At 38.3% G+C, this 13940-nt stretch overlaps 1 protein-coding gene across 2 annotated transcripts in view; it reads left to right on the top strand.

Annotated features, from left to right (window-relative positions):
* GMDS (GDP-mannose 4,6-dehydratase) overlaps window positions 1–13940 on the top strand; it is a 630071-nt gene that overhangs the window by 281767 nt on the left and 334364 nt on the right. For both annotated transcript variants that reach the window (XM_025382900.1, XM_025382899.1), the window contains exons 5-6: window positions 5152–5344; window positions 6144–6248. In XM_025382900.1, the coding sequence (XP_025238685.1) occupies window positions 5152–5344; window positions 6144–6248 (298 nt within the window). The remainder of the gene's footprint in view (window positions 1–5151; window positions 5345–6143; window positions 6249–13940) is intronic.

Genomic DNA, 13940 nt, shown 5'->3' with positions numbered 1-13940 from the left:
CCAGGCGTGATGGTGGCCACCTGTAGTCCCAGCCACTTGGGAGACTGAAGAAATCTTTCTTTTCTTTTCTTTTCTTTTCTTTTCTTTTCTTTTCTTTTCTTTTTTTTAACCTGCGTTTCATTTTGAGACAGAGTCTTGCTCTGTTGCCCAGATTGGAGTGCAGTGTCATGATCATGGCCCACTGCAACCTCAACCTCCTGGGTTCAAGTAATTCTTCTGCTTCAGCCTCTTGAGTAACTGGGACCACTGGTGTGTGCTGCCACGGCCGGCTAATTTTTTTTACTTTAAATTTTTTTTGTAGACACAGGATCTTTCTGTGTTGCCCAGACTGGTCTTGATCTCCAGGGCTCAACTGGTCCTCTGGCCTCAGCCTCCCAAAGTGTTGGACTACAGGTGTGAGCCACTGTGCCTGGCCAACACTTGTAAGCTTTAGGAGTTGATCAGTCACAACATACTGTTCAGATTTTCTTTTTTAAGGAAACCACTTAATTTGTTACTTTATATTATAAAACACTTCATAAGCAGTTAGATTTTATCAGCTAATCTTATCCTGTAGCATGTTGAACATGAAATACACGTGCTTAATTCTCTCTGGAGTTACCTCAAAATCTGCAAACATGCAACCATCCTTCCCCCCATACTCTCCTATCTTATTTACTATCTTTAGTCTAACGGTGCTTAATTCTTTTCCATGAGGTATGTGCTCGGAATAATGACCTGTTAGTTATCTAAAATGGATTCCCTGGCATAAGTGAAAACTTTCAGGTTGTACAGTTTCCTTATTCTATGTTCTAATGGTTAAGGTGCTTATGCTAGGACATGTGGTTCACTGTGAATGTAACATATCCGTGTGTAATCTATTCATTGTATAGAATATTCACCACGAAACGGTTAAGGTGCTTATGCTAGAACATGTGGTTCACTGTGAATGTAACACATCCGTGTGTAATCTGGTCAATGTATAGAACATTTACCACGAATACAACATATGGTGCCACCACTTGCTGTAGCTTCTCTGTGTCAGTGTAAATACTTACCTGTTCTTAGGATTAAATAATATATACTCGCAAAATGCCTAGGATGATATGCATGTGTCTGGTACTGAGTACTTAAAAAATACTAGCTATTCCTTCTTGGAGCTGTTCAGGCAGCATGTACATAAATGAAAACCTAGTCAAGGAAAGAGAAAAAACTCACAACATTCTCATTATTGTTCAAATTTGCCTGGTCCCTTGAAAAAGAGTGCAAATACCACGGGATAGGAACTTATACCTAAAAATATTTTGAGCACAGACACTTGATGTCAGAGAAGATGTTCAGGAAGATCTAGTTTAAGGTTTCCTAATCTGCAATCCACAGATCTCTGGAAAGCGCAGGCAATTGTGTGTGTCTGTGTGCACGTGTTTCTCCTCAGAGCCTCTGGCTTTTCTGAGGCCCTCACAGAGGGTGGCTGAGTTCTGCTTCGGTGGTGAGCATCATCCAGGGACTTGCTTGGAGTCCTGGCTCTGCTGCTCTGGGCAGTGTGGCTTCTAGCAGCTCCATCTTTCTGGACCTCAGGACCTCGTTTCTGTTCCTCCGAGGATTGTTACAAAGCTCGAACAACAGCTCTTTTGAATTGTGAAGTGTCATGTAAATTACAGTTGTGGCACTGATGTGGTGAGGAAACTACGGCCAGCAGAAGTGGTTGAGTGATCTGCTCAGTGACCATTACCAGGGGTCCCAGAGCCCTGACACCTCCTCTCCCAAGGCCTTCTCAATACACTGTTTCCTCAAAATAAGGCCGTGGCTTTTCCTGATAACAAAATGACCCAGTGCAAAAACCATTCAACAGGGAAAACCGGCCTTTTCAACAAATGGTGCTGGGACAACTAGATATCCATCTGCAGAAAATGAAGTTGGACCCCTAACCATACACAAAATTTAACTCAGAATGGATCATAGAATTAAATGCATGAGACAAAACTATAAAACTCTTGGAATATAACATTAGGAGTAAATCTTCATGATCTTGGTTTAAGTAAAGTGTTCTTAGATATAACATTGAAAGCACACACAACAAAATAAAAATGGGACTTCTGTGCTTCATAAGACACCAGTCTATTAAAAAGTAGATAAACGGGACTTCTGTGCTTCATAAGACACCAGTAAGAAAGTGAAAAGATGTTAGCCCAGCACTGTACCATGTGCCTGTATTCCCAGCTATTCAGCAAGAGGCTGAGGTAGGAGGATCACTTAAGCAGAGTTTGAGGCTGTAGTTTGCTATGATTATGCCTGTGAATAGCCACTGTACTCCAACCTGGGCAGCATAATGAGACCCTGTCTTAAAAAAAAAAGGGGGGGGGGAGCTGGGGGACAGGGTGTGGTGGCTCGCGCCTGTAATCCCAGCACTTTGGGAGGCCAAGGCGGGCGGATCACGAGGTCAGGAGATCGAGACCACAGTGAAACCCCGTCTCTACTAAAAATACAAAAAATTAGCCAGGCACGGTGGCAGGTGCTTGTAGTCCCAGCTACTTGCGAGGCTGAGGCAGGAGAATGGTGTGAACCCGGGAGGCGGAGCTTGCAGTGAGCCAAGATCGCGCCACTACACTCCAGCCTGGGCGACAGAGCGAGACTCCATCTAAAAAAAAAAAAAAAAGGAAGTAGGCCAGGCATGGTGGCTCATGCCTGTAATCCCAGCACTTTGGGAGGCCAAGGTGGGTGGATCACGAGGTCAGGAGTTTGAGACCAGCCTAGCCAGCATGGTGAAACCCTGTCTCTACTAAGAATACAAAAATTAGCCAGGCATGGTGGTGCATGCCTGTAATCTGAGCTACTCAGGAGGCTGAGGCAGGAGAATCACTTGAATCCCGGAGGTGGAGGTTGCAGTGAGCTGAGATTGCGCCATTGCACTCTAGCCTAGGTGACAGAGCGAGACTCCATCTTAAAAAAAAAAAAAGTAAAAAGACAACCATCATAATGGGAGGAAAGACTGCAAGTCAAGGCCAGGCATGGTGGTTCAAGCCTATAATCCCAGCACTTTGGGAGACCGAGGCGGGCGGATCATGAGGTCAGCAGATCGAGACCATCCTGCCTTACATGGTGAAACCCTGTCTTTACTAAAAATACAAAAAATTAGCCGGACGAGGTGGCAGACGCCTGTAGTCCCAGCTACTTGGGAGGCTGAGGCAGGAGAATGGCATGAACCCAGGAGGCGGAGCTTGTGGCGAGCCGAGATCCGGCCACTGCACTCCAGCCTGGGCAACAGAGCGAGACTCTGTCTCAGAAAAATAAATAAATAAAGATTGCAAGTCATAGATTTGGTAAGGGACTTGTATTCAGAATATATATATATATGCGCGCGCGTGTGTGTGTGTGTGTATGTGAAAAAACTTTTACAACTCAACCAATGACCCAATTTAAAAATGGCTAAAGGATTCAGATATACATTTCTACAAAGACAAGATACAAATGGCTGATAAGCATATGAAAAGATGCTGAACATTATTTATTAGGAAAAAGAAAAACCACACTGAGATACCACTTCACACCACTAGGATGGATATAACAAAAAAGACAACAACAAGTCTACGTAAGATGTGGAGAAATTGGAACTCTTATTAATTGATGGTGAGAATATGAAATGATGCAGCCATTTTGGAAAATGGTCTGGTAGTTCTTCAGAATGTTAAATATAGCGTTACTATATGACCCAGCAACTACATTCATAGGTATATACTCAACCAAAATGAAAACATGGTAAGCGAAAGAAGCCGTCACTAAAAGCCACCTATTGTATGATTCCATTTGTATGAAATATCCACAGTAGGCAAATACGTAGTGACAGGGCTGCTGGGGTCAGAGTTGGAGTTGGGGATCAGAGAGTGGCTGCTGATACTAGGTACTAAGGTACTGAGTACTAGGTATGGAATTTCTTTTTGGGGTGATGAAAATGTTCTGGGCTTAGATGGTGTTGATTGCATATACTGCTGTGAATGTACTAAAAACCACTGAATTATAATCGTCTAAAAGGGTGAATTTTATGGGTGTGAATTATATCTTAACAAACTGTTATTAGAAAATAATAAAAATAGCAGGCTTCCAAATTTGCTTTCTTGCCTTTTGAAAGATTGTGGATGAAACATACTTTTTTTCTTTTGATTTCCTGGCAGCCACGTGACCTTTACTCACAGGCCTAAATCACATGAGTTTAGTGGTCTAAACAGGGTCCCTGGTGAGCGGTGGCCTGAATACCATTTGCATGTACCAGGGGACAGCTTCTGCTCCAGGGCACACGTGCAAGACCCAGCAGTAACGAAGGCCAGTGGCCTTGCCCCTCAGAGGGGTTTTTCCAGGTGAAGGTTCACAAGGCAGCAGGGGAAGCCTGTTTGCACTGTGCCCAGCTATATTAGCCTATGAATAAACCAGTAACAAAGATTTTGAGCCTTATTATTTTAGAGGGTTTAATGTTAGGTTATTTTGTTCATCATATGTAAATAGAACGATTTCAGAAAGCGTATCAGTCACACTTGTTTTTAAAAAGTACTCTAAAGAACTGCAAAATATTGAATTATTCCTCAGCATTCTCTTAGAAGTTAGTTCATATATACATTAGCATCTTGCTCTTTGCTCTGTGTCTCATACTAAAACAAAGATTATACATTCGTGTAATAGATTACAAATTCATTATTTTACCTTTAAAATAGAAAATAAAACAACCCTTTTTAAATTCAACTGTGTTCTAAAGCACATGTTCCAAAACTACTCTGTACATAAAAATCAATTGGGGCTCATTAAAAATGTAAATTTCCTAGGTCCCTACCCCCCAAGAGATTGGTTCAAACTGAATTTTTAAGGAACATTCCATATAATTCTGAGGAATAGGGTTCGCCCTATAATAGACTATGCCCTAGGGACTCTAGCCTAGAATTCGGAGTAGTAGAAGTGCGGTTAAAGTGTTCTTCACGTTACCATAGGTAATTAATAGGAATTAAGATAGTTTTAGCCTTTTGATATTGTATGTAGATGACATCCACATTCTTATTGTGCTGTTAGAAAGTAATATTTTCTCACCAACATTTCACAGTGTGTGAAATTGTAGTCTCTGCCCCTACTGACAGCACCTTTGTGCTATGAAGCTATTAATGCAGCCCTGTCACCGCCTGCTTTTTCCAGATTTCCTTTGACCTCGCTGAGTACACTGCAGATGTTGATGGAGTTGGCACTCTACGACTTCTAGATGCAGTTAAGACTTGTGGCCTTATCAACTCTGTGAAGTTCTACCAAGCCTCAACAAGTGAACTTTATGGGAAAGTGCAGGAAATACCCCAGAAGGAGACCACCCCTTTCTATCCCCGGTCACCCTATGGTGAGAATGCGTGTGCACACCTGAGCGCATGTGCGGCATTATCTGTGGGTGTGGGAGGTGTGTGTTTTTTCTTTCATTCTGTTCATGTCTCACGGCTGAAGTCATTTGGGTGTGAGGTTAACATTAAGGTAAAGTGACTGAACTTGTTGAGAAGCATACCTTTATACATTGCTAACTGCAAGTATTTGCTGCCATTACCTTGGGGGTGAAATTACTGCCTCACTTCACCAACCCATGTTCATTCAACCCTTCCATACAGATCGCTTTAAATGGAAAATCAGACCCAATGTGATGCTTTTTCTAAACTGTTGAGGTTATACTGAAGTGATAAGATTTCATGTTTATTTTCCATGAAAGTTTCCTTGAGCTCAAAACCTTAAAAAAAGAAAGACTATTATGTCTAATACATTTGTAAAGAGAATATTAATGAAAGACTTGAGTGATAAAATTTCAAAGCATTTGGAATGTTAAGATCCCTATTTTTTTCCATTCTAATTCCTCAAAAGTTAAAAGAGAGAGAGAGAGAGAATGAGAGAGAATAAGATCTAAGAAAGATTCAGTCAATTAGATTGTCACATAGTGCATTGTGGGCATTACAAAAGTAAGAAATTCTTAAAATATTTCCTGGTGAACATGATTAACTGGCGTCAGAACCTTTATTTTGTCTTTGGTTTTTGATACTTTTTTGTATTTTGATGCATTACAGATTATTATTTTGGCAAGTTGTTACTGTTTAAAATGGGTGAAAATCACTGTCTTTTATAACAAACTTCATTGTTTAAAAAATTTATTCCAACAGGGGCAGCAAAACTCTATGCCTATTGGATTGTGGTGAACTTCCGTGAGGCGTATAATCTCTTCGCGGTGAATGGCATTCTCTTCAATCATGAGAGTCCCAGAAGAGGTCAGTAAATATATTAACTGAAAAGAGAATTTCAGACTTGAACAACAACAAGTTGCATGTATATTTGGTGTATGTACTACAGAGACTGAAAAATTTCCTATCTGTATCTAATTATTATGAATGTCAGAGTGGCAAATGAAGAAATGTATACCCAGCCTTAGTTTTTTGTAATTTTATTTTGAGTTTGTAGGGTTTTAAATTTTAACATTCAAAACTGAACAGTGTTCCAGTTTTACCATTTTAATTAGTAGGTCTTATCAAGCATGTTTTCAACCTGAGTATTAGGAATCTGCTATATGAATGCAAAGGAATAAGTAGTAAACTAATGATTGCTTTTGGAAATTACTCCTATTCAAATAGTCTCAATTTGCAGAATCTATATTATTTTTTGACTTTGAACCAGTTAGATGTTCAGTATTTTTTCTTTACATTTCATTAAATAGGCATCCAGAAATTACTATACTTGTAGAGTGTATTTTAAAATGAATTTGATCAGTTTTTTAACAAGATTTTTAAAAAATGACACATAACATTTTTATGGAGTATATAGTATTGTTTTGAAAGAATGTATAGTGATCAAATCAGAGTAATTAGCATATCTGTCACCTCAGACATTTACTGTATGTTTGTGTTAGGAACATTTAAAAACCTCTTTTCTAGCTAATTAGAAAATACATAATAATGTGGTGAACTATAGAGCACTCTACAGAACACTAGAATTTAATGTCTATCTAGCTGTAATTTTATATCCTTTAAGAACTCTCTCCTTATTCCCCACTCCCTTGAAGTCAGCTCTTAATTTAGAAGTATTATCAGATATTTTTGGAAAACCATATTTGTTTGCATTGGCTTGTTGCCTTTTCAGAGTTGTTGATGAGACTGTAGCAACGTGCTAGTTCTCTTGTTCCCAGTATTAAGTTTTAACTAAGAAAATGTGTACCCCCATCATTACTTCTGATTTACTGAAGCATGAGAAAGCTTTACAAAGCATGCACATGCTTTACAAAGTAAAAATTATCTGTAAACCTTCGAAGAGGTTTTGTTAAATGTTGCTATCACTTAGATTTTCAGTCTGAGAATAAATGAGAAGTCCAGTGTTAAAAGCTGTTTCATGACCGACAACTGCTACGCATATAACTTTTCAGTGAAATTTTATGTGACTATATAGCTACCTAGTTAAACCAAGAAGTCATGAAGAAAGATTAAAGTGACAGGTTTATAAAGGTGTCTTTAGTGTCAGTACATTTTTATTTTATAATTGCTTAAGTTAAAAATTCCCATCATGGGCTGTTAAAGCCTAAGAACCCAGCCTGTCATCAGGTTGCCTGAAAGGAAAACAAGTTCACAAGCAGCGAGAAACATTTATTTAATGAATTTTGTGGTCCTGGGTGCCAGTGGTGAGGGAGAAAGGAAAAGGAAGATCCTGGCTGTGGTTGCCTGCAGCATGTGGTATGAGGGCGCCCACAGAGTCTGCTGAGTCGTGGTGATCCCTGCCTCTTTCTCACAAACATGTTCATACACATTGTTTGGGTTTCTGTGTTCTTCCTCCCTCAACTTTTCCACCTGCAAAAAAAATAAAATAAAAGTTAATTGTTGTGAATCAGGTCAGGATAGGGAGAAACATTCCTGGGTTGCAAAGTGAAAAAAGATAAATTTAAGTATAACTCCCCCTAATTCTCTCTTTGTGTACCTCCTAATGAGAGCTTATTTTTTGTCTTTGTAGATGTTAACCACTAAAAAAAAAAAAAAAACTATATTTTAAGGCCAGGCACAGTGCCCCACATCTGTAATCCCAGAACTTTGGGAAGCCAAGTTGGGGGGGATCACTTGAGGCCACAAGTTCGGGACCAGCCTGGGCAACATAGCAAGATCCCGTCTCTCCAAAAAATAAAAAACGAGTCAGCCAGGTGTGGTCATGTGTACTTGAAGTCCTAGCTACTCGGGAAGCTGAGTTGGGAAGATTCGCGGAGCCTAAGAGTTCGAGGCTGCAGTGGGCTGTAATTGTGCCACTGCACTCTAGCCTGGGCAACATAGTGAGACCCCTGTCTCTAAAAAGATTGTTTTAAAGTAATAAAAAATATTTTAAAAGTAATACTTCTTCATTTAAAATAAAATTATCAAGTAAAAGTTCCCACTCTCATGATAACTGCCAGCCCTGTCCTCAGACCCACTGTTAACATTCCTTCAGAAAAGGTCTATCTATCTTTAAACATATAGAGTTCTGCTATACATATTGTTCTGCAGCTTCAGGCTTCTATTAAATATCTTTAGGAACTTGACCTTAACTGTAGCATACACCATTTTGTTTTGTTCTGTTATATGCCTGGAAATCAATGGTATCACATTTTTAACTGTATAATCAAATAATGAGAAAAAGAGGTGTATATGAAAATGATATTAATATTTTGATATGTAATGCCTACTATTGACAGCATTTCTTAAAACTTGATAATTAATTTTCATATTAAATTAATCTGACAGTAATGTTGTTTTGCCAACATTAATTATTGTTTTCTGAGGAGACTTCTTTTCCAGACTGAGAATTCTGTGATGGCAGGACTCTGTTGTATTTGTACATCTCCAGCTTCCAGGTGGTGCCTAATTGCTAATAAGCATTCAGTAAATATTTTTAAATGAATGAATAAATGAATATCTCATGTTTCAGTAACAGCTTACTGACTTGAAAGCTAGGTGGTCTGAATTACAGAAAAGTAGAAATTATATAAATATTTATAAATATTGTTTTGTTGATGTTACTCATATAGTAGTTAAAGTTAATAAACGGGCTGGGCGCAGTGGCTCATGCCTGTAATCCCATCACTTTGGGATACTGACTCAGGTGCAACACGAGACCAGCCTGGCCAACATGGTGAAATCCCATCTCTACTAAAAATACAAAAAATTAGCTGGGCATGGTGCTGGGCGCCTATAATCCCAGCTGCTCAGGAGGCTGAGGCAGGAGAATCACTTGAACCCAGGAGGCAGAGGTTGCAATGAGCCAAGACTGCGCCAGCCCGGGCGACAGTGCGAGACTCCATCTCAAAAAAAAAAAAAAAAAGCTAATAAATGATTTTGAAGTAAAGATTCAATCTGATATACATTAATAAACAGCTAAAATTCAGTTTTTTTCATTTTTTTGTTCATAATCTTTGTAAACATAGAATTTCCTGTGGTACTTTAAGTGAGTTTGTTTTCTTAAGTTGGTTGAACATTTATACATCAGTCTTTTTGTTCCCTGTTATTGCAGGGAACAAACCCTTTTTTTCTACATGGTGTAGGAAAACCTTGGTAAACCTCAATCTAGTCCTAGGTATCCAATCACACATGCTGAATTTGTAGAGCCCAAGTTGATGCAGTTTTGGGGGGCCATATACTTTTTCTCTAACAAAGTATAATTGTCAAAGGTCCCCTCTCATTGCATGAATAACATTTCATGAGAATTTCTGACTTTCAAACGTGGGGAAAAGTATTTTTTAATCTAACGATAGGCTAAACCAGAAGTTGACAGTCTAGGACTCATGGGCCAAATCTGTCCTACCAGCCTAGTTTTGAAAATGAAGTTTTATTGTAACACAGGCAGATGCACTTGTTTATATATCATCTATGGCTGCTTTCACCTATGGAGTCTTGCAGTGTGCAGAGCCTAAAATATTTGTTGTCTGGGCCTTTAAGAAAACATTTGCTGGCCCCAGCTGTAGGCAGATCCTCAACATTCAAGAAACTTTCACTTGGGTTGATTGTGGGTTTCTCCCACGGTGACAAGGTAGTCTTTTAGAAGGATTTCCTATAAATGTTAAACAGCATAGTGCACCAGTCCTTAAGCAGAATTCCTGAAGTGCTTTGGCAGGTTGGAGTTCTGTTGTACTTCACTGCTGTACGCAGGTAACCAAGTGCTCTGAAGGATCAAGCACTATGACCAAGTGCTCTAAAGGAAAGCTAGTTGTCAGTGACGTATGAAACCAAATAAGCTAGTAACTGGTGATATATATGTAGCATAGTTTGTCCAACAGTCACAGCTCCTGAGCTTGGACACTGCTCATTGTGATTGTGACTGCCTTCTGTGTCTTTTCTCCATCCCAACTGTTTTTGGTTTTCTTTCTTTTTCTTTTCTTTTCTTTTTTTTTTTTTTTTGAAGACTTCATTTATTTATTTAGGTTTTCTTTCTAAATATATTTGTTTTGAGAACCGTGTAATACATCTAGAGATAGTAAGAATCACCTGTGTTAGCATCAGATCAACAGTTGGAAATCATTGATTTAGGGAATAAAGCCAATAATCTACTGACTCTGCATCCCTCAGTCAGCCTTCTAGTCACTCTGTTGGTGAAAGCAAGAGGGTGGATGGCACTAGTGCTATAGGCTTGCTTCTTGTAAAATGGGAGCACTTTAGTAATATTTACTACAAATTAAGAGTAATAGAATTTTATAATTAAATGTCTGTAAGTCATAAAAATATATATAGTAATATATGTTTTATGAATAACTATTACTATGTATTATATACTGATATTCGCAGACGTTAACCAGGTGCCTTCTTTCATATGTACTCAGTTTTTTAAAATAAAAAAGTAGGCAATCATAACCTGCATAACGAATTTTGGTCAATGAGGGACTACAGTGGTCCCATAAGATTATAATACTGTATTATAATTAAAAAATCACATTTTTACCGTACTTTTTCTGTGTTTAAGTATGCTTAAATACACGAGTTTAGGCGTATGTTATTTTATTGTGCTTCATAGATATTGCTTTTTTTTTTTTTCCAAACTGAAGGTGTGTGGCAACCCTGCATTAAGCAAATCTATAGATACTATTTTTTCGGGTGTTCATCTCCTGTCTGTCTGTCACATTTTGATAATTCTCCTAATATTTCAAACTTTTAATTATTATTATATTTGTTATGATGATCTGTGATCAGTGATCTTTGGTTTTACTGTTGTGATTGTTTTCAGGCACCATGAACTGCACCCATAAAAGACAGTGAACTTAATCCATAAATGTTGTGTGTGTTCTGGCTGCTCCATGAACTGGTCATTGTCCCCCTCGCCCCCCATTCCCTGAGACACAACAATATTGAAATTAGGCCAGTTAATAACCCTACATTGGCCTCTAAGTGGAGGGAGTAGTTGCAGATGTGGGGGAAATAGCAAGAGAGCTAGAATTAAAAGGAGAGTCTGAAGATGTGACTGCTTTTGTCGTGTGCAATCGCAAAATAAAGCTTTCACTGATGAGGAGCTGCTTCTTATGATGAACAAAGAATGGATCTTCTTAAGATGGAATCTGTTCCTGGTGAAGATGCTGTGAATGTTGTTGAAATAACAAAAAAGCGTTTCTAATACTACATAGGTTTACTTGTTAAAGCAGCAGCAGGGTTTGAGAGGATTGACTCCAATTTAGAAACAAATTCTACTGTGGGTGAATGCTATCACACAGCACTGGATGCCACAGAGAAATCTTTCTTCAAAGGAAGAGTCCGAGATTGCAAGAGACTTCATTGTTGTCTTATTGTAAGAAATGGCCACAGCCACTCCAGCCGTTAGCAACCACCATCCTGATCAGTTAGCAGCCGTCAACATGACCCCCTACCAGCAAAAGACTCAGATGGTCAGTAACATTTTTCAGTGATAAAGTAATTTTTAGTTAAGGTTGTACAGAGCTTTTTAAAACATACTATTATTACACACTTAATAAACAGTTTTTTCCTTTTGTACTGTTTCTTCAAACCTGAAATTGTGTATCTACCTGGCTGTTCCATTACATATCTTTATTTTGATATTTACCTACATGCAGTATTCCTTTTGCCGCAAATGTGGATATAATGATAGCTTTCTACTGGAAATACAGATTTACATTATATGTAATAGAGAGTAGATTCTCTATTTAGGGAAGAAGGTTTTGTTTATTATCTCAAACTATTTAATATCTATGAGGAAATTGACATGTACAAAAATGTTCTTGCCTTATTACATTTCTTTGAAAAACTAAACAATAAGACTTGTCATAAAGATGTTAATTATTATATAAATTGTAAACTATGGGGAAAATGTTGAGAGGTTTTTTAATTATTTAAAAATAGTTCATAAATAAGTATATGAGTTTCTTTTCAAATGTGTTATTTACCAGTAATAAAATCTACTCTTAAAGATTATGCTATAAATTGGAACATTGGAAACAAGCCTATTTAGTAAAACTAATAATATTTCTAGTTCTGGCTGCTTATTACATTAGGAGGTAAACAAGAAGGATAACTACTGTTTATCACCTATGTAATGTAACAGGTTGGGCTAATTATGTCTTAATTCTTAACATTGGCAGAGTACTTTGACATGCCATAAACACAAATATGGTGATCTTTACAAAACTATAAATAACACTAATATAAGTGTATTCTAAATTAAGAAAAAACATTTTGCATGATAATTAAGAGAAAACAAAAAAAATACATTCTACCTTCCACTTTTAGATGTTTTAACGATTATCCCTGATTTTCTAGTTTTGATGACAGTAGCTATTGTGAATAAAGGGTGAAATACACATAATATTCAGCATTCTTTTTTTTAAATGTGATTTTTCAGTTTTCAGTGTGAGTGTAGAGTTAGTGGCTTAGATTTCCTACATTAAGAACTAGCCTTGGCTTCTGTGAGACTTCCCAGGGTCCACGTCCTGGAGGAGAAAGCGCTGACCCAGGAGTGTGCATGGGGGAAGCTGTTCTGTGCTGCCGGCTGTCGGCAGGCCTGGCGGTCATACTGAACAGGCCTCTGCTTTCCACAGGAGATCAATTGAAGATTTCCGTCTTTCAATGAGGATATTTTTCTTATGTTGACTCATTTTAGTCTTTCGATCATTAGGAAAGTTTGGGCAATATAGTAACCTGTACTTCCGGGCCTGACTGAGGAGGTAGTGTTTGGTTACCTGAGCCTACCTCGTGGGCCGTTGGTTACCAGCCGTGAGTCACTCATAGGGATTGGCTTCATCCCTGGATACCTTTAGCCTGAGTAAGAAACCACGTTCCATGCTGACAGCATGTTTCTTCCATTCTCTTACCACTCTTTTTCTTCTTCTCTCAGTGTTTAAGAATGGGATATTTACTCAGTCTGGGTCAAGTATTCTCTCTCCCCTGTAGATCTTCTTTTCTCTTTCTTTCCAGGTTTGCCTAACTCCTGACTGAGCCTTTCTTCTACTTGCCATATGTAACTTTGCTCCTCCCTCTCTGACCATGGGGCTTTGCAACAGATTCCATCACTACCTTCTTCCCCCAGGAGCTCTTCTGTTGCTAAATTGTCTGTTCAAAATTTCATGAGATCCTAGTAAATACCACCAGAAAGCTGGTTTATTTTGTATTTCATTCTGAGTCACAAAGAATTTTTTTTAATCATCTCCCAGCTGAGGAATCAGAGGGGTTTGCCTATCATCATCATTATCATCATCGTCCTCACTGTGAAGAATGTATACTCATTAGCTCTTTGTGTTGCGTTTGACATAGAGATTTAATACTCCAAAGGTACTTTTAGAGACATTTCGACTAACTTGTTTAACTTACAAATTTTTTATGTGTGTGTGGAAATGAAATTCACGTGTACTTCTATTTTTCTCTATTTTTTTATTTTAAAAATGTGTATTAAGCCGTTAGATACTATTCTTTCATTGAAAGAGCTTGTAGGGAGCAGCCAGTTAACATCCACCTGTATGTATT

The sequence above is a fragment of the Theropithecus gelada genome, chromosome 4 (genome assembly GCF_003255815.1).
Source record: "Theropithecus gelada isolate Dixy chromosome 4, Tgel_1.0, whole genome shotgun sequence".
NCBI classification, from domain to species: domain Eukaryota; kingdom Metazoa; phylum Chordata; class Mammalia; order Primates; family Cercopithecidae; genus Theropithecus; species Theropithecus gelada.
The sequence above is the reverse complement of the archived record's forward strand: the minus strand, read 5'-3'. Positions and strand labels throughout refer to the sequence as shown.